Source organism: Plectropomus leopardus, chromosome 8, assembly GCF_008729295.1.
Source record: "Plectropomus leopardus isolate mb chromosome 8, YSFRI_Pleo_2.0, whole genome shotgun sequence".
Taxonomy (NCBI): Eukaryota; Metazoa; Chordata; class Actinopteri; order Perciformes; family Serranidae; genus Plectropomus; species Plectropomus leopardus.
Genome location: NC_056470.1, coordinates 7215738 through 7237878, shown reverse-complemented (window position 1 = coordinate 7237878; position 22141 = coordinate 7215738). Strand labels below are relative to the sequence as shown.

The 22141-nt window shown below is 38.7% G+C and overlaps 1 protein-coding gene across 1 annotated transcript in view; it reads right to left on the bottom strand.

The window, feature by feature from the left end:
* LOC121946885 (plexin-A1-like) overlaps positions 1-22141 on the bottom strand; it is a 321677-nt gene that overhangs the window by 12932 nt on the left and 286604 nt on the right. Inside the window, exons 22-29 of the mRNA XM_042491694.1 lie at positions 17030-17127; positions 16119-16277; positions 14142-14208; positions 8403-8549; positions 7647-7806; positions 5906-6009; positions 5708-5804; positions 1617-1807 (exon numbers count right to left, since the gene is read on the bottom strand). Coding sequence (XP_042347628.1) covers positions 1617-1807; positions 5708-5804; positions 5906-6009; positions 7647-7806; positions 8403-8549; positions 14142-14208; positions 16119-16277; positions 17030-17127 — 1023 coding nt within the window. The remainder of the gene's footprint in view (positions 1-1616; positions 1808-5707; positions 5805-5905; positions 6010-7646; positions 7807-8402; positions 8550-14141; positions 14209-16118; positions 16278-17029; positions 17128-22141) is intronic.

The following is a 22141-nucleotide window of genomic DNA, read 5'->3' as shown; positions in this document are numbered from 1 at the left end:
ATTACTTTGAGCTCTCGTGGGCGTGCCAAATTGGACTTTTTTCCCCAGCAACAACTGTATCCACATTCTCCTTCTCCTCCTCTTCTTCAAACTTTTTCTCACACATTTCAAAATTAGACACACATTGCCACTATAGCAAGGGCCTCGATTTGTTTGTTTTCATTGTGCTTTCACTGCTACAGTGGTGTAGATGGATGATGCATGCTGTACATTAAGCTAGATTGTGTAACTTTTTTAACTTAATGGTGTTTTTTCTTTATCATTTTAAATAAAATATCGTCATATTGCATTTTTTTTGTTATTTGAGGGTGCCTTTTAACATTAGGCAAGGGACTGCAGATGAAAACTCTAACTCAGGTGCATTTACATTTGTTTAAATGTGGATTAATGTACATTGTCCCCTCTTCAATAAATAAATTACAAATGACGTTTAGTTATTGCGTACTGATGATGATGGACATACATCGTGGCCTGCGATTCGGTAGGAGTTGTTATCGCACAGTCTGCATACATTAAACTTGATGTTGTAACTAAGTTTATTAAGGTCCATGTTGCAGAGTGTGAAGCTTTTACTTAACTTATAAGATTGAAAAAAATCTCACAGTCTGCAGGAGGCTTAAGACTGATCTGATGATCCAAGTCAGTCCTTTTCTTCAACACGACATCTGTCTACTGTCCACCTCGCTCTCTCTTTGATAAAGGTCTTATCTGAATGGTGATCTCTTGCCTTGACTACTGTAATGCCCTTCTGGCAGGCTACCAGCATGCAAGGTAAAAGCTCTGCAAATGTTTCAAAATGCATCAGTATGTCTGGTCCTCCAGCAACCTAAAACATCTTGTGTCACTCCACTTTTCATCACCCTCCATTGGCTCCCTCATGCTACTTGCATTAAGTTGAAGTCACTGATGCTTGACTACAGAGTGCCCACTGGCATGGCATGCACCTTCCCTCATTCACTACGATGTGCAAATGAACTCTCATTTTTGGAAATCTCAAACCAAACTCTTCTCCTGTGTGCTCCCCTGGTGATGAGACGAGTTGCCAAACTCAATTCGAGGGTACTCTTAGTGAGTACCTACTCACCAAACAAGCTCTCTCTCTGAAACAACCCCTTTCCCTCTTTGTATGTATATATCTCCTTCTCACTGTAGAAACACAAACACCATCTTATATGTTGAAACCTGTGAGTCACTATGTGCAACTGCAACCTTGTAGCACTTGGAACTGAACTACAGTACTTACTGATCTACTGTGACTTGAAATGTACTTCATTTGTCATTTTGGACAAACTGTCTGCTAAATACATGTACATGTTAAATATAGATACCTGATACAGGAATGCCTTGACTTATGACGATGTGATTTAAATAATTTTTAAGACTCCTCAATGACCTGCAGACTCTCTGTACTAGCAGTTTCTTCCACCATTAAATGGGTGAGGTGGATCCCTCTTCCTTAAAGAGCTGATAACGCTGAAAATATTCTATTAGTCTGAGTTTTAGTGGTAAGTTTTACTGTTCCCTGATGGTTCCGAGTGCAGTTTCAGAGTTCTTTTCCCCCTGACTGGAATAAACTTTTAAAACACTGGTGTGTAGTTTACTCCTCCTTGTCTTACTTTTGTAGCCAGCAGCCTGGTCAGGTAGATCTCAGAGACCATCTTGCTGCCTCGGTCGCCCTCCCTCTGGTCAGAGTGGTCGTGGTTCTTCACCAGGTGCCACAATTTGGTTCCACTCTCCAGGTCAGGGGTGATCATGGGCGTTCGGGATCGCAGGCTGTCTGGACTACTGGCTGTCCTGAGCATACTCTCTAAAAACAGAAACACAAAATGGAATCATTTGGAAGTCAGTTGAAGGCAAGGTTTGGGACATGTCAGAAACCTTGTAATTTAGAAAAAAAAAGTTGGATTTTCCATTTTTACAGTTTCATAAAACAGCAAATAATGCAGTCTATTATTCTTTTACTTCTTACAGGTTATAAAGTAGAACTGACTAGAAATACCATCACAAAGTTATATGCATCCATGTACAACTCAAGTTGCACTTACAGTTTACATCCATGTGTGTAAAAACAAGGTGCACACTACAGATAAGTGTCACCGATGCAATATCTGATAACATGTCTCCACTGCTGTTTCTGAGATATGATGTTGAGCAACAGCCAGTATATTGTTTATGCAAAATATTATGATGTCACAGGAAAGTTGACCTCTGACCTTTTGGACACACAAAATTACATCTTATTAGACATATTGTGAAATGTTGTCACAATAAACATATGAATCACTGAGTAATGGCTAACACATGATATGTCACAATGACCTTGAACTTAAGATTTTACTCAGTTTGTTCTTGATTTCATGTGGACGTTTGTGCCAAATTTGAGGAAATGTCCTCGTGGCCTTCTTTTGACCTTGACCTTTGACCACCAAAATCCAATCAGTCCATCGTTGGGTCCGAGGAAATCATTGTGTCAAATTTAGAGACATTCCCTCAAGGTGCTCTTGTGATATCACATTCACAAGAATGAGACAGGGAAGGTTACGGTGACTTCGACCTTTTTCCACCAAAATCTTTGCAGTTCTTCGTTGAGTCAAAGTGGAAGTCTGTGCTCAAACTGAAGAAATTCCCTTTATATGTTCTTAAAATATTGCACTCACAAGAACAGGACAGACAACCCAAAACTTTGTGCTTTTGGCCACAGCTATTGCCAGCATGGAGGCATAAAAATTATGTAGATTGTCAATACGTGACAGGTAAGTTTAGTAATTACTCAATAATCTTTCAAAACTCATCATACTTCTTTAATTTTTCTCTCTCTCTGACTCATACTCCCCCTCCACTTTTCTCTATCATCTGTGTCTGTTTCATTATTCATGGCATGAGTGTCAAAGTTGATTAGTGGGGAGCAAGGAGATGCATATCTACGACTGCTCCATTTAGGATGGAGAGGAGGAGAGCAACCAGGGAGGTGATGTGCACTCTGACTAGCTGCTCGTGGGGAGGAAGGCATATGGGATGGATGGAAGATGTGGAGAGATGAAAGGGAGAGATGCTGATGCATGCTGCCGTTCCTTTATGTTTGGTGAAAGGATGGAGAGGAGAGGAGATGACAGGAAAGGGGGGTGGGTGGGCTAAATGGACAGATACACAAAAAAAAGGTCAGGAGAGAGAGGGGTGAAATGGAGAGTAATGGGAGAGTGCAGGATAGAAAAGTGAAAGAGGCTGAGTGGGGCGGTGTCTAGTGCTGTTGTCGCTCTTGCCAGCAGGGTGCTGAGTGGCTTTGATTCCAAACCCATCATGGCCGCTGGTGGCAAACATTTACTTGCACTCATAAACACACCCTCCTGCACACACACATCCATGCACGAGCACACACGATCACAATTAAACCATAAAGCAAAGATGAGGACGCCAACACATTTTTTCAATTTAATTTATTCACTGCAAAAATAGCTGCAGCTGCATATGTTGAGTAAACCTTTGATTTTAGAATTCTGAGATATTTGTTTTGAGGACTATATAAACACTAAATCACATGACTATTTGTGGTCCCTTGTGGTGCTGAATCCAATTGAGTCTGGGGTTCTCCTCAAGAGGTTTTTGGTGTCTTTCAGCTTACTGCCTTGGTTTCCAACTTTACTGTATTGGTTCAGTCTCACCAGCCTCATCAACACTGTTTACGGCCGTAGTAATTTTCAGGTAAAAAGCTTTAAAAAGCTGCTGAATGCTTCCTGTCCAGCACCAAACAGCAGAAGGACAAAAATAGCAAGTAGCTGGTAAACACAGTAGAACATTGAGCAGCATTGAGCCACAAAATTCCTTTAAGAGTTGGTGGAGAGTAAAACAGAGCAAAAAAGAAAGTGAGCATTTATTACCCGGTGACAAGACACAAGACTCCAAAAAATGTCATTGTCGTATGATAATTTGGTTTGGTTTGGGCAAAAAGTAAACAATGTCAAGTTTAAATAAATGCCCATATCTTAGAGGGAGCGGTGAACAGTCACAATTACATGCACGCACGCATGCACACACACACTGTCCTTGTCCTGAACTCTCTTGTGCGTCAAATAGTCATGAAAATAGAATATAACACTCTTTGCTGAGGCCCACCACTTCTCTGTTGAATGACTGGGTTAGCTATTTCAGGTACAACAATTGTCATCAGAATCTGCCCTCAATGGATAAAAACTCTAATGAAGAGTCATATCTATTTTGGGGACGCTCAATAACTTTTGTGAAAATAACTGTCATGTTTTCTAAAGCTGTCACTATATCCACACGGTAGTACATGAAAGAGATATTCTGTGAAAAAAAGGGCTCCTCCTTCTCCTTGTAGTGCTTCTAATGGCATTTGCTAGACTGCACCACATGAGAACAAAAATAAACCAGTCAGAACTAAACAGTCTGCAATGCAGCTGTCAGTCATTGTCTGTGTGCGGTAAAACCTTCACACTAGGCGGTCCTGATCAAATATGACTCAAGAACCTGTTACTGCATTGTCTATTTCTCATCTCAGATGTTTTCAGAAACATATTTTAGTGTACTGTTTAGCTGTGAAATTAGAACGTTATTAGAATCGGTAGTGTTCGGTATTTGCTCGACTGTTTTCAACATGACAGCCTGTTCACAGACTTTCTTATTTTACAGATAAGAAGTACAATAAAATATGTTTTCTGAAAACATATAAGATGAGAAATAGGCAGGCAAGCAGTAACTGACATGACTGACAGCCACTTTAGAGACTGCTCACGTCAAATTGTTTTTTTTCATTCATGAGCAGTAGTTTCCTTTAAATACCATTAGAAGCACTACGAGGAGGCAGCGGAACATAATTTTTTTAAATTACAAATTATCTGCCTGATGTACTACTGTGTGGATAAAGTGACAGTTTCAGCAAAATTTCAAAAACATTTTTTTCCTTCTAAAAGTTGCTTATGAAATTAAAGAATGTAATGCATAACTGCAACACCATTCGAAATGACCTGCCTATAGCCAATGACCTTTGGTTGCATGTCAAAATCTCCCCTCCCTCTTCTTGTGTACCTCTGCAGTATCACCTATCAAATAGCTGCAAAAATGCCACCCCAAAAAGTGTCATGTCTTTTGTCATATTACAAACACACAAAAGAGATTAGCAACATTTTCACGAATAATTTTTATGGGTACTTTTGGGGCTTATCAAGGTTGCTGTGAGTCTACAGCAGATCAGTCGCTTTGATAACAACCGTGCATGCCTCAGGGTCACTACCCATTTTGTATCAGACAAGGGCCAGTATTTCACTACAGGATAATTTATCTTCTAAATAGTTTAATTTTCCTCTGAAGTATACCATATTGATGCTGGGTCTCTGTCTATCGCTGACTGTCAGGTGTTCTTTCTCTCTCTCTCTCTCTCTCTCTCTCTCTCTCTCTCTTTCACTCTGTCAGCCGGGGATGGAGGTGTCTGCTTTAATGCCTGTCATTTACGGGCTGCTTGGAAATAGCCGTGGAATAGCCTTGGCCTGGGCTGATAGCGACGGATAAAAAGGATTGCCATTCACAAAGGATGGAGTCCAATCATGGCCACGATAAACAAAGAGAAAGAGCGAATGAAAGAGTGAGAGGGTGTGTGGGAACAGTGGGGGGAGGGTAGGCAGGTGGATGGATGGGAATCATTGACAGAAAGACTGAAAATGGGGTCAAGTCAAGAGGAGAGAGGGAGTCGTACCGTATCTACTGAGGCTCTTAGTGAAGGTGGAGGAGTTGGAGATGTTGTAGGCAGAGTTCTGCTTTGGCACGAGGGCGATCACTGAGCCATCTGTTACCTGCAACACCGAAACACACCACCAAAATATCCACTGCATTAATCCAACCAAGCTGTTGAGTCTCCCGCTCCTCTTGTGTGTGCACGGCGGTGCTCGTGTACCTGATAGTGAGCCAGTGTGTTGAGCCTTTTCCAGTCATTGTCGATCTTAGTTGTGACATCCTCATCCTGCAGGATGATTCTGGCCATTCGACCTTGACGCCATTCTTCAGAGAGAGAGGGAAAACATATTTACGAAGAACACAAATACTCAAGTACTGTGTTTGTGTTCTTTGGTTTTGCAGTGTGGACGTGTCTTTTTACTTGTTTTTAAATGCTAAATATGTTTCTTCACTTAGCATAAATTTAGTGAGATTATCTTGATACCTATGAAAATGTCTTCCTTTGCTCAGGATACTGCACAAGACGACATCAAAAGTAAACAGTGTACAACAACCATATTTCTGTACTGGACTATGTTTCCTCTTTTTGCAGTGCATTTCGCTATGCTCCACAGAGGTTTTCAGTGTGTTTGTTAAAGTAACATTCCAGTTTTTTGACAAAGCAAGTTTTATGTAGTCGCTTAAACAATGTGTCATGTATAAGTAAATGATTTTTAAGACCTTTTCAAGATAATTTGTAACCAAATCTATGTGTGATTTCTGGACAAATCATCTTTTTCTTATTCACGCATTCCAAGTTAAGTATAAAGCTAAGTAGTACATATGTGATCTCATGCAGAGATAACTTTATGTTTGAGATATGTGTATGTATATATTATGAATTGGTTAATTTTAATTTTGCAAACTTTAAGTATAGAGTAAAACGACAGTATGTGTAGGTTTAATGATCTGTAACATGAGAAATGTGGACAAAATAAAAAAAATCATGGACAAATTAAATGCCTTTAAATGTTATGGCAAGACCTCACAAATTCAAATTTTAGACTAATCATTTTTAAGACTTAATATCTACGAAACTGAATTTAAGACATTTTAAGAAGTTTTAAGAACCTGCAGACACTCCTGTGTGTGTTTCACCAAATCAATATTTTTAGATTAATAATAGATCAAATGTATAATGATCTATGTATAATCTGAAAAGTGTTGCTCACCATGACAAATGCACAAATAATTATAGCCCTATAAAGCATTTTAGCATCTTTTCTTTACAGACGCTCATCACCTTGGTCAACACAGCCCAATCATCAATCCAGTGATGCGTCAAGCAAAAAAAGCTTTGACAAACCCACTGCACGCTCACTGCCCAGTACTAAAAGGCAGACACAATTAACTACTAGATACTTATTGCATCTGGAGACCTAAAAACTGAGCTAAAAGGAGAGTTAATATTGTGCTTGCATGCACCAGGTGGATACAAACACAGTTCCAAATTAATGCTTAAATTGCACCATGTTTGCAGTATATGTAAATAAGAAAAGGGTGATAATTTGTGAGTGTTGTGTTTTGCAGGTGGTTGTGCTGCCTCTAGGCAGCAAAAAATGTATGAATATAGGTTTATTTAAACTATGTATTAATAAATGGCCCCAGTTTATATTGCACCTTAATTTCTAGATAAATTAAGTAATTCTGTCTTCTAAAAAAACCCCACAAATTAAAACAAAAAAAAGATCCTGAATAACAGGATAATGTCTCATCCAAGGATATTCAACAGGTAATGCACCTCTGTGAAAACGTAAATAAACAGAAAAAGGAGAATAGTATCGTTCAAATGAGAATTCAAGACAAATCTACGGCATGTGGCGGCTCACATAGGTACGCCTCTGGACCGCCATGTTGGCCACTTGGATTTGAATGAATAGTTGAATATGTGGAGTATGCACATATAAAACTGTGTGTCTTACCCAGGTCCATATCAGAAGCTTTGGGCCTCTGTGAGTAAGGGCTGCCCTTGTAAACAGCGTCCAGCAGCTTCTCTTTGACCTGAGTGATGGTGTCACAGTTCAGACACTTAACCGTCACCTCTTGAGCGTTCTCGTTCTCTGGGTTTACACAGTGAAGCGTCTGGCAGGAAAACAGGGAGAAACAAAAGGAATTGGAAACTCACAAAAGAAATCAAAGCTGAAACAAAGACACTGAGGGCATTTCCAGTTGTTTGGATGATCGTTTAGGTCCATTTTAACGTACATGACAGCATTTTCACACCGAGTCACAGCAGCTATTTTAAAACCTGGACATTTTCCTAGTCCATTCATTCTGTTTGAGGCTATAATAACTCAGCATTCACACATGGGTGCAGACCAAAACAACTGAAGCAGGCCCAGCTGACAAGTAGGTTTGTCTGTGTGCTTCCAATCCAAACCTGAAGTGCTTTGTTTGGAGGGAGAACGTGATTAATGCTGGGTTGTAGTTGGGCCGGTTCAGGGCCAGATCACGTTCTCCCTCCAAATACAACCAATGCTGATGTTTACTCTGGAGGGAATCATTCCCAACAGCAGACTTCTGACCAATTAAGCAAACAGCGGCCACAACATTTCAGCTGCTGATTAGTTAAAAGCTCGCTTTAAAGTTTTCTCCCTCAACTGTGACTAAAGCTTAACAGCTCGTCAAGTGATTCAGACCAAAGCAGACAAGCCTCAAGACACAATAAGTTTACTGACCAGTGTTTTGTAGTCAATCTGTTGCCTGATGAGCTTGTCCTCACTGAGGGAGTAGCGGGCCTCTCCTGTGATGGCGTCGATGGGTCCCTTCTCCATCTGCTGCTTGATGGCACAGTAAAGCATGAACAGAGGCTCCCCGGCACACTCCTGGTGAGGGAGCAGACAGAGACAGACGAGTTGCCAGCAGTTCAGCCAAAGAGTGAAATTCTTTTTATCAGATTCTTTCATTTGAATAATTGTCCGAGGCCTGAGGAGGGAAAAAAGTGTCTGGTAATTCACAGCAAAAAAGCAAAGATTAGAGAAAATCCTGAAATAACAGTAATTTTACGGTGGCGTACCGTGACTTTTTTTGTCCTCTATCTTATCCCATGAATCACTGTACAGCCTCTGAGAGGGGTTAAAATACTTAATAACACAGTGGTTCAACTCAAAGCCGGTTCATGAAAGCATTTATATCTGCTGCTCTGACAGCTCTGGGGGATATCTGAGGCTGCTGCAAATTAGTGTCAGAGGTGCAAGATTTTTAGATTCAGTGTGGAATTTACTGTAAATACTGCGGCTCATCTGATTCACATAGTGTCATTAAATAAGTGCTCATGACGGGCTGTTTTGAAGTGTGTGTGGAGCATGTTTGGGAAGTAACGAAGAGCAGGGAAGAAAAAAGTGTAAAGAAGTGTAAAGAAAACTTTTTTGTGAGTGTGCATTTAGAGCCGTATCTATGACTGAATGACTTTGAGCAGCTTTTTTTATGTTAACAGATACAAAATAATATTAAATATTATTGGCTGCTTTTCACACACTGCACTTTACTGCAGCTGTTAAATTTTAAAAGTCAGGAAAATAACCTGAGCACAGCATGACATGTGACATGTTTCCCTCTGACTGAGCGGGTTTCCATTACAGATTTGCTTGCAAGACTTATGTGATATTTTCAAAATGTCAATGGCACACAATTGTGAGATGGCTACGTTTTCACTGAGTGATGTGACTTCTCCTCTCATGATAACATTCTAAGAAGCATGGCGATGGATGCTCAAAACATTAGCACGTAGTGCAGCCACAGCACCAGCCGTCATTATTTCCAATCAAAGGCGACGAGCTTTCACGGAAAGGAGAGCCCCTTATACGTGGGAGCGTCCATGTATGAGGGATTTCTGAGAGGAGATAGTCCATGATTTCACAAAGGAAAACTTCCAGTTTTTGAAGAGTTATGCAATGCAATAAAACCTCTTGTCGTGCCTGTTGCATCATGCCCGAGGGAGCCTGTTCCTACCGACAAGCACTAGCCATAGCATCATGTGACCTATAAAAGCCAAAAAAGTAATTCCATTGCAGTTCTGTGAAATGTGGCTTTTTTAATCGCCTGAAATACCACCTCATGCCAGCGTAAAAACTTTTTTTTGCGAAACTGGGGATGTGTTGACTGCCATCTACAATGTCCTCATGTAACCACACTTCAGAAGATGAGGACCACACCTTTAAAGCTTATATGGTATAAAAGTTACACCAATTTTCCTCAGTTCTCTCCCATCATCTACATCTCAGACTTAATGTGAGCAGACACAGGTGTTATGAATATGTTTCACATTCTCCCCTCCATCAAAGACACTTGCCAATCAATAGTGTCATAAGTCATCACTCGGGGCCCGAGGAAAACACTCCCGACTGAAGTAGCAGCAGTTTAGAGGGGAGAGAAAGGACACCATCACGGCTGATACTCATCCTGACGAGAGCTTAATGATCGACCGTGCAGTGCTCTGGGAGATACTTCAGACTGTGTGTGTGTCTGTGTTTGAGATGCATGAGGTCCAGATGAGAACAGGGGAAAAGTACTTATTTATCTGTCTCACCTTCAAGCACACTCTACAACTCGCTTTTTCTCTCTGACACACACACACAGACACACACACAGACACACGTTCCTCCTTTTTCCCCTCTCTTCATACATTCAGACATACCTCTGGCAGCACCATCAGCTTTCCAAATGTTTTATTAGGAGGAAAATGAACTCAGTATGTTTTTTGAGACCTCAAGGACACACACACGGCATGTTGGTGAGAAACAGTGAATGCAAACACAACTTTTGTTTGTTTACACCCCCCCCCCCCCCCCCCAAAAAAAAACAGAAAACAAAACCAAAAAGTGAGAAAAGTGAGAAAAGCTCAGGACCCCCGAAGGAAGTACGAAACGTCCTTTTAGTCTAGAGTTTTTCCTGTCAATCACTGGAAAAATTTACCTCATTAAAAATGTATAACACCTATAATGCATATTTCAATAGAAACAATAGAGCCCACAAATAACTCTGCAGTACTCCTCAACTCTGTGAGGCTCTGTAGCATCTCTCAGCTCAGTTTGGTTTTCCAACCCGCAACTCAACTGTTTTTGGGTTCAGTCTCAGCACTCTCATGGGGTTGTTTGTTTTGGACCAACATTGTGTGACCTGACTACCTCTAGTTGGCAGACAGACAAAGTTAGTGACTAGCTGGTAAACACAGTGAAGAATTTAGAGACGTATATTTACCCCAGTAGTTGGATTATATAAGCAAGAGGGGTAGGGGACACGTTGATATATAGCATAGTATTTTATGTGGCAAAATGTGAAATATATACAAACAACAAGTATTGATTTTTTGCTCTACAAGGTATCAATATTGCAAAAACAAAACAAACTTTTAGCAGCCTACTAAAGTCATAACATCAATTGATTTTTCAGTCCAAAAGATACATTTTGCTGAAATAATAATGACAGAAGTGAGATGAACAGAATGAAAACTTCCATCCATCCATGGATGGATGGAAGTTTTTTCTACTTAAAAAGTGATAATCAGTATTGTGTACTATAACTGTTTCTTTGGCATCCAAATGACCAAAACAACAAAAAAAACCACTTAAAAAATCAGCTGTTTTTCTTTCCTTTTTTAGTGTACTTGTTCATTTATGTGCAATTCTTTGTGCTGCTCTTGGCCAGGACTCCCTTAGAAAACAGATTCTGAATCTCAGTGGGACTATTCCTGGTTAAATAAAGGTTGAATAAAATAAATTCTTTATTTTATTTATTTATTTATGTCTTTTTACATCTGACAAACATAAAATTATTTAAACTAAAAATCTATGAAAGAAAAGTCACTGGTTAGCCACGAACTTACACCATAAGACAAATTTTGTATCTTTATAAACTTTGGAATCTCAGTTACTACAATTCAAAATAAAGATAATAATAATAATGCTGTCCTAACCTTCAATTTTGTTTTGTCTTTTTTCATTGTGTCTACATTTTGAGTACAATTCTATGTTCATTTCATATCTGTTGTTTATTGTGCTGTGCTACAAAGTCCCTTTTTTGCGACATTTAAGTTTTCTAAATCTAACTTGAACTTAGTCCCATGTCTCTGTAATTCTCTCTGTCTGTTTACTTCTCTACACTCCTAATTTATCCCCTGCACTCGCCTCTCTCACCTTCTGAGCGGCACTGAGTAACCACATGTCTGGCCACTTACACGCTAATGTTCCCAGTGTTCTGGACAAAACGACAAAAACAACATCTGAGAAATGTGCACTAAAAACTCTGATGTTTTCTTACTTCGTTTTTAACACTATTTCTCTGTTATTTGTTTTTATTTGCTACTCGTGACCCTGAAAACCAAAAGACAAAAAAATGCCTGTTCTTTAATTTCACCCTTTTTCGGTCATAACTTGAATCCCTCTCCATCCTCCTCCTTCTCCTTCTTTCTCTTTTTACATCCCGCACAATACTCTCCCCTCCTTTATCCCCAACATCCTCCTTCCTGTCATCCTTCCTGCCTCTCCTCCTCCTCCTTTCTCTCCCCTCCTGTTTACTGCTAATTGTCATGTCCCCCTCCATTCTTCTCCCCTCTCCCATCAACCTCTGACACCCACCTCTAACCCCTTCCTCTCCTCTGTCCCGCCTCCCCTGCCAACCATTCCCCTCTCTCTTTCCTTCTCCTTCCACCGGCTTTAAGAAGCTCGTTAGCATCTAGGCCAATTAGGTGGGAAGCTGCTAACGAGACGGAGTGAGCATACATCACGCCGTTGTGCTTTTGCTTCGGCGTCTGCCTTCCTTGCTCGGCCGCTGCGTGCTTGTCTATGAAATTTGCCGTTACTACATACAGTGGCTTCATTAAAGCTCAGTAATTGCATGCAGACGTCTAAATTTCAGTGATATAATGATGTGTGCCGCAGTAAACAGGGAGGAGTTAAGCTCAGATTCCTGCTTCGCTAACAATCGATCGAAATCAATGCATAGTGCACAGGGACATTTGTTATTTTTTATAGTTAAGGTTAAGGTGCATTTTGCGCACAAAATGCAAGCATGTATAAATAAAATAAAATAAAATAATAAAAATGAGAAAACTGCAACCAATATAACGCCACCTTTATCCCCCTAAATTTAATTTACTCTGCGACTTTAATATCATATTGCACTTATTATGGGATGAAGATGATCATGGCATACCATGACAACCTCACAATTTGTACTTAACCCTTTGGAACCTGGATTGACATTAGTTTTCTTGTGCTGCATTCAGAGACCTTTCACATGCATTCGACCCTTTGAAACTTGAGAAAATTGATTTGATTTCTTTCAAAAACATGAGGAAAAAAGGCAATCAGCAACTTGGCATGAAATGTCCCACATATTAAGAAAAAAAATTAGAAAAGGTGACAGGAAAATGGCATTAGAATTAGCTAAAATCATGAGAACATTATCAACTAACTTAGGAATAATACCAAGAAAACTTTTTTTTTTAAATTATTAAATTAATTAATTATTAAATTAATAAATTATTACAGTTATATATTTAATAATAAGGTTACAGAAAAGTTTATTTATTTATTTTTAATATAAATTCAATATTTTATTTTAGCACATTTATTCAGGTAATTTCCTGTTTTTGTACTTTTACTTTTTTTCTTTTTTGGGGGTTACTAATTTCAAATTTTTTTTTTTTTTTTTTTTTTAACTTTTTTTTGGATAATTTTTAGGTTGTTTCTTGTTGTGTTGATCATTGCCGTCTTTCCGTGTCTTTGAAAGATTTCAAGCTAATTTGCTAAGGTTTGAAAGGGCTGAAGTTTGAAAGGAGAAAAAACCCATTGAGAAGAGAGAGAGAGAAAACACCAGATAATACACTCTGACTGGGTTCTTTCTTAAAGCAGGCTCTTTAAATCGGAGAGACAGGACGAGGGGACAGAGGACAACAGGGGTGAGTGAGTGTGAAGAGGGGGCGTGCGAGGACAGCGTGAGCGACATGGCACCCCATGGTAAGGCAAATGACCTTAAGGCATAGAGGAGACTGACAGCGCAATAACCACAACAGAAACTACAGAGATGAAAGAGAGATCAGAGGAAGAGGAGATGTGAGCTAAAGGAACGACATAAAGATCAGTGAGGAGGACGTGTCTGCTACAGGAGTGAAATTATGAGAGTGGAGAGGGAAAAAAAAGGACATTAAAACAGCAGACAAGAGAAGAAATGTGTGCTGCGGGGAGGCTTTGATGAGCTGCTGTTTGTGTACTGCACTGGTAAAGCGAGGAAATATGCAGCTTTTATTAACTACAGAGAGATAAATGCAACAGGGAAATAAAATAAGCCAGATGCATTTAATAAACACTGCAACACACAGGGAGTATATATGCATTTTTTAACAGTTTCACAATATAAATCCACTTGTTTGAAAGATACAGCAAACAGACTATAGAAGGGTGTTATGAATTGCTTACCTTGAGGAACTTGTAGAGGAGGAATGTGAACCAGTTGGTCAGCATCTTCTCAGCAACGGACTCCGTTCTGACGCACACACAGACGAAAAAAGGGACATTAGAAATAAGTAGAAGCTCTAACCAAATTGGGGGATGACTTGATTTTGAAAACAACTGGAAAGCTTTTTGCAGTGATTTACATAATTTTGTCCTTATTATAGGGAAATAGATGTAGCGGTTTATTTCCAGATGAATGTCATTACAAGAACTGCTCCATTCTCCTCCAACTGGTAGTTACCAGCCTTTTTGGCTTGTGACCCCTTAAACAAAGTGGTAGTCTCAGTGTGGACATGAGCTGTGGGCAGTGTTTTTTAAAACAAATCTCAAGAGGTAAAAGTTAAAAAAAAAAAGGCAAAAAGTAGAAAAACTCAGCTTTTTTTCCTTTATGACACATTTTTTCTTCAGTTTAAGTCATTTTGTAAACTTTCAGATTTATTTTACCAACTCCAGTTTAAATCCAAGTAAAAACCCATTTATTATTTTTTTTTTTATCATATTGGAACATTCACATTCAGTTGAATTTCTGTGCCCTTCTTAGTTTTCAGTCATAGTTCATATTATTATCAGAAGAAACAAACATGACTTAAAGGTATCCAAAAATAACATAATTTGTACTTGCCTCCTTAGGCTGTCTGTGGTCTCAGAAAAACCTTTTATCAAATGGTGTCGAAAAAGAAAAAAAAAAAGCTCCCTAGCAATGAAAGCTATCACTGCAACCAGATGTTGATGGAGGTCAAATGAAAAATAATAAAAATCGAAAAACACTTTTTGAAAGTTCCCGAGCAGCATTGTCTTAAGTCTTGTATCCATTTGTGGGCTTGTGGACATCTAAACACAGCGCCATTTGAAAGGAAACTTTTGGACCCAAATAGAGAGTATAGGGGAGTGAGCACTATGGACAATTTACAGCTTTTGGGTGAAATATTTCTTTAACTTGACATGTATTAAAGATACAAAGTTTCTATGATTTGTGTTTTCTTCAAACCACCAAATAAAGCCTCAGAGCAAGAGAGTTTTAACCCTCAAACAGTGCATGCTGGGAAGTCTGCTATAATACTAATCCTCATTTTTGGCAACTTAATGTGTTGAGTTCAGTGAACACTCAAAAAACTTCAAGTTAGAAAAAACTCATGTTTATAGGCTTAGAAATGACTCTTAAGCTAATTTAACCTGAGTTTAGTAAACTTTAAACTTAAATATAATTATATTAGAGGTATACTTCAAAGGGCCAATTGTAAATCAAATACTCACCTCGCGTTACATTAAAATTTTGGAAGAAAAGTTTGTTTTTCTCACACGCTTAAACAATGAACAAAGAGCCCAAAACAAACAAAAAAACTTGACGAATGGAAGTAAATGGTGGCCATATTTAACAAAAGCAGAACTATATAAGAACATCTGTTTACAAACTCCCATAGAACTCGCGCAGTGTAATCCAAGTCTTATTTATGTATACAAACACATGCATTATCACTAAAACCCTACAATTTAGAGCACTTCCATTTAAAAAGTGCAGCAGCACTGCTCGTCCATACATGAGAATGTTAATGCAGGAGTGAAAAAAACAAAAATTTAGTCCTGAATTCAACATAATAACAGGTGAGTAACTGATGAAGAAATGCTCATTTCTTGGTTAAAGTAATGCTGTAAATTAAAGACAAAACATTAATTCATTCCACTAAAAGATTTAGAAGCATATTTTATAGAATGACAATGTTTTTGGCCTGCCTGGTTGCACAACTGACTCCCAGAAAGTTCTCCTTTGGCCATAGATTTCTCTTTTAATGCAATTTTGAGTGATTTTGAGTTGCTATATGTCTCCCTTTGTGTGTCTGTCTGCGACTTTGTGGTTTTTTTTTGTGCACTGCTGATTGTCCTGGCTGGGTCTCCCACCTGTGTGGTGTTTTGCAGTGTAGTCTGTATTTGCTTTTTCCTCACCTCCTGAGCAGCAGCTTGGGATGGTTTTTGCTCTCCAGGTTTCGGTCTATCAGGTCGGACAGCAGCTGTTTCAGGACTCCGGTGGCGTACTCCATCTCTCCCTGCAGGGCTGTCATGATCAGAGATGCCACATTGCCTCGGTCCCGCATCGAAAACGACCTGGAAATACATCGGAAAGCTATAATAAATACTCGATATTAATATTTCACGAGCGCTATCTGCAGCTTTTGTTGAGTCACGTTAGAAGCTTTTCCACAAAATACATGTGCACCATTAACCAAATAACAACTCATTTAAATATTAATGTGCATTTTAATCTTAATCAAATGGTGTCTCACTCTGTTTTGCCATTAACCATTTGGCTAAGTGCTTCAGGGTAATTTTAGAGCTGCTAAAATGTTTTTACTCTGTTTATCAATTTGCCTCTCCATCCTAATCAAAGAGCACATCACAGCCTTTCATGTCATATTTGTAAAATTAAAACAGGTGATAAAAGCACATTTTCCAAAGGCAAATCATCACTTTGCCCCCCAAGAGGATTTTTTTTGTCTGAAACCCATTACTCAGTTTTTGAAAATGTACTACAATGTTTATTGCAAAGCATTTCTAATTTCATCAAAATTAAGCATCAAGCATACAGTATACTGCATTTACATAATCCTATTCCCATGGCTGGAAATATCATGAGGGTAAATTGTAAAAGCTCTTGTATTTTTTTTTTTTTACAAGCTTTAACTTTCCTTTTATAAATTTTGTTTTTAATACTGGTAGACACTGTTGCTTAGAGTGTAGAAATCCCTTTGAAAAAAAAAAACAACAAAAAACTAATTTACTGAAAAACAAAAGTAATTTCCTCTGAACAAAAACCGTATACCTGAAAAATAAATGCATATAAATAAAAAGAGAGACACCTCTGCGCCTCAGGGTCCGTATGAAACGTCAACAGGAAGTGCTTCTTCGTCAGCAGCTGGCCAAACAGTGTCAGTGCCTTCTCAACATTTGCCTGGACCTGAAGAAAGACAGAGACAGACAAGTTACAACAGAGAAACGACAGAGAAGAGCTATGTTCCCAAGACAGACATTTCTCGTCTTTATTGAGGAGCATTTTTTTTTTGTAGTGGTGAAAAAAAAAGCCTTTTATATTCCTAAGTTTGTCAAAAGAACTCACCGTGAATCTGGTTTTAAGACATGTATGTAAAGGAATGAATTTGTGAAACACAATTAGTTTGGAAGCCAATCGTAGCTCAGTTTGCAACTTGTACAAGTTTGTTGTGGAAACTTGAAGCCTTAAAGCTACTAACACTGAGAACAGACTTTTCAGTGAAACAAGAGACAATATGTGTCCTGCACATAAACGTCTGACATTAAAAATACTTCAATGTTAACATGTGGTAGGAAATGAAACCTCTTTTGTAGAAGAGCCATATTAGACACAACTTATTCTTCAAATTGTGTTAATTTTGTGAATGAAAACCGTGACAGAAAATGTCAATGACCTCATTCTTATGACTAGGGAGAGAAATTGAGGAGCAAAAAATAAATTTTACGTTGACGAGGCAACATGGGACTAAAATGTTATTTATTTTCAAACATTTAAAAGGCACAGTATTTCTCCCTAATTGTGTGTGTGTGAGAGTCAAAATATAAGCGGTGTCATTGGTTGAACTAGTTGAAGAATGTGTGAAGATTTTCAGAATCCCAGCAGCACAGGACACGAAGTATATACTTTATTTATTATTTTTATTTATTACACTGACACACTTTATTTATAATATGGCACAAAGCAAAACAGAGCTCACTGTTGTTCTGGGAGCCCTGTGGTTACAAAGCAGGTGGCAAGAATAATTCCAACCTGAACAGACTAAAGGCGCACCACCCTGCAAATTAGCACACAGTTACAATAAAATGATAAATCCTGATGTTAACTAAGCATATAAATGTATTAATGTTAGCTCATTGTCACTACAGTCGACCATCTTGTCATTCAACTTGATTCCAATTTCCAGTGCCTGTATTAGCCTTACAGAATTAGTCTGAAGAAAGAAAACGTTCAGACTAAAAGTTATGACTAAAAGTTGACTAATATGTAACTAACTAACTAAACTAAAATGTGTCGAGTTGTTGTTGATTAAAGATTAGAACTATTAGGAAAGAAAATTACTAAAATTTTACTTTTTTCACTAAAAGGCTTAGACTAAATCTAAAACTCTATAAAAAGCATTATATTTTTAAAGTTACTGTTGGTAAATTTGACAAAAAGTACTTTGTGTCGAATTTGCTGAACCGGTCACTATACACTGATGAAGTACATGACACAGACAGTCTATGAAAAAAATCATGCATCTCCTCCTCCTCCTCTTCTAATAGCCTCTGATGGCATATAAACTTTACTGCGGTTCACTGAAAACAACAAATCACAGCTAAGGATTCCCTAACGCTGCTGTCATGTCAATCTCTGCTCGTGAATTGTGGTCGAACTGTCTTCCTAGCTAAATAATATGCTAAAATATGTTTCTGAAAATATCCTGGTGAGAAATACTTGATGCAGTGAGAAAATGCTGCAGTCATGTACAATACAAATAAAATAGTGCACATGCACTGTAACCTCATCCTATCTCTCCCAGTTTGAACCATCATGGACTCCCATGAAGAACTTGTGTTCACAATCAATCAGCAAATTTAAAAAAAAAAAAAACTGCAAAGGATAACAAAATAAGAAAAAACAACTATGAGTTGAAGAGAGGTTCTGAACATATCTATGAGCAGATTTTTGTTTTTTCACCGTATGATGAGCTGAGATCAGCTTGTAAACAGCGAGCTTTGACTGATTGGCCACTCTGTCTCCCGCTGCACCGCCGTGTGCTGCTTTCTGAGTGTTTCTCAGTCGTCGCTCTCCAAATGATTTTAGCAGACAATCTGACATAATTGTCTCCTTGACATCAGGGGGTGGATGGGTCAAAGCATCCTCCAGCTGAATATCGATAAGACGCAAATTTTAATCATCAGTCATGATGGAGTTGCACGCACACTTTAGCAGTTTGAGCACACTGTGTACTCAGACTTTGTCTTTGTTTATGACTTCTAGTCTTCCACTTTTGTAATAACATACATAAATGTCCTATATTGATGGCTCAGGTCTTGGAAGAAAACTCTGCAGTCACAGTCACCACTTTGCTGAATCAGTCATATTACTTGAAAGCCCTTAACTGAATCTTTTAGTAACGCTTCATCGGCACGCTGTCACTGGGAACTCTGGACATTTTTAGAAAGTTTCCTGAACAGAGAAAAAAAAAGTGTAATCAGACTGGCCTCAACCATCCCAGCATGAGAGAGATTCCCCTGCCAAACCGAAAAAGCAGGCAGAGATGAAGGAGGAGGGAAGACGCATCGAGGCATGGCAGGATTGTGTGTGTGTCAGGCTTGGTGACAGAGGTGCACCCTGCTTGTTCCACTGGCTGGCACCTGTCACTACTCATCAACAACACGCTAAACCCCCCAAAGACGCCTCTCTTGTCGCTCACTCGCTCCGTCTTCCTCACCGCTCTGATTCTCTCCCTCGCACTTATTGTTGACTGTTTCACATCATTGGTCTTTCTCCCATTTTAATTTCTCCTGCTCTTTGTCTTTGTGTGCGTTCTCTAAAACACACACACACACACACACACACACGCACACACACTCACACACACCATTTCCAACTCTCTCTATCTCTCTGTGTATTGTCATCCTTTTGTACCACTGTAACATCTATTCTTTCTTCCTCCAATGTGCCATAATAAAGTGTCTGGGCCTCTCTCTAAAGTGCTAAATGAGATTCTCGGGCCTCCAGGGTGGATACTGAGAGTGATGTGTGTGTGTGTGCGTGTGTTTGAAAAGAGCGAGTGAGAGGAGGAGAGAGCAGAAGAGAGACAGATGGAGATGCATGTACGTACTGCACAGGCAGGATCTTTACCGAATTTCAAAGAGAGAGCTAGGATCTGCAAGACTGTGCATGTGTGTGTGTGTGAGAGAGAGAGAGACAGAGAGAGCATAACTGCTGTGCAGTGTGGCTGTCTAGCTTAGGGAAGAGAGCAGTCACACAGAGCAATAAAGCTAGGAGCGTTGGTTTACACAGGCCATTGGATTACATCGCCAACCCCTGGGGGAAATACAGAGAGAAGAGGAAGGAAGTCTAGACATAACTATAAAATACGTAAGATCCCTTTACCTCGCTGCCTGCCTGACACCTCAAATTAAAGGTGGACTGGATTTGTATCAGGAGACCTCTCACCCGCAGTCTCATGTTTCTAGTTTTCATTTTGATTCGTCAAAAAGTGAGAAAATGTGATATTTCAAGACCTCTTAGGCTGTCTGGTTAATAAAACCTGCCGGGCATATTCATGCAAGACACAAAGCATGACTTGCTTTTTCAAAAGAAGCGAGCTAAAACTTTGATTTGCATGTGGCAAAGGTGTAAAGCTTTGTGGAATAGCAGCTCAGGTCACGGCTGGGTACAGTCGAGCACCTCCGCTTTGAATCCGGTTCCCTTTGGTGCTGCAACTAACACTTATTTTCTTTTTGAAGTCTGATTATTTTCTCCATTAATTGATCTTTGTTCGATAAAATGTCAAAAAAAAAAAAAAGTTAATGACTGATTCTAAAAGCCAAAGATGACTGGAGATTTTCAGTTTCCTGTCCCAGTGGAGTAAAGAAACCAAACTATTGACATTTAAGAAACTGAAATCAGATAGATAGATAGATAGATAGATAGATAGATATACTTTATTGATCTCAAAACTGAGAAATTGGGGATAAATAAAAATAACGTCAAAATTAGATATTATATACAGATATTTTTTTTTTCTTACAAGGTATTCAAACTGATGAATCAACAATCAAATTATTTGGCAATTAATTTAGTGGACAACTAATCGATTAATCACCGCAGCTTTTGTGCCAGTGCAGCAGAAAATCTGGATTTGTCAAAATTTTGATGCTAGTGAGCCTCTCATCACACCTTTTACCCCCTTTTTTATCAGTAGCAAAAAAAATGCATAATACAACTCCTAAATAAAATATGTAAAATATATAATTTTGTTCCCAATACATTTCCCCCTTAGTAACTACAAAATAGTGACGGTAGGAAGGAAGAAAAGAAGAAAGGAAGGGAAGGACAGGTGCATGAAGCAATGGGAGGGAAAGAAAAAATCAATTTTTTGCTTAAAATCTTTTAAGTTGTAAGAAAATACATTGTTTTTCTCTAAGTGTAATATAGAGAGATGATTTTTAAGGTGATGAAAACAAATTTCTGACCGCTTGCTGTATATAATCAGCATCTAATTTTACTTTTACTTAGGTAGAGTTAACATACTAAAATGACTTTTATACTTAAGCGCAGTAAAAAAAACAGATACTTTAACAGGTGACTTACTTCTACCAACGGGAAGAAATCAGTACTTCCACTCAAGTTATGGCTTTCAGGGACTTCATCCACCACTGAATATTTTGTCATGTCTACATTTATTAATACTGAAAGCATAACTGAATCAAATGCAATAATAAAATGTTATTGAATTATATCACAGTCTACACAAGTGAAAACCAAATATGAAGTGGATTTGTCCTCTGCTACATTCCTGTTGGTCTGGGCTTTCTGACCACTCTTTCCTCTTTCAGATTTTGCAATATCAGTTGTTTTAGCTGCATAAGTTACAGTGTTATAGTCTCTACTGGAAACCACAATGGGCTTTCTTCTATATCCAAGGATTATTCTGTTGTATCTAAGTAATCACTCCTGTTCCTTCTGGCCAAAAATAAGAGAGAATGAATCAAAAAAGAAAGACATGGCAGCTAGGAGACCGCCAAGAGCGCTTTTTTTTCTTCTTCTTCTAGGAATATAAATCCACTTTCTGGATTAGAACGATTAAATGAAGCTGTAAAAGGTCAAACAAATTATTCCTTGACTCCAAAAAGTCAGCGCTCCAATCAAAGTCAATGGAGCAGCACTAGATTCTACATCTTAATGATACTGCTGATTACAAACT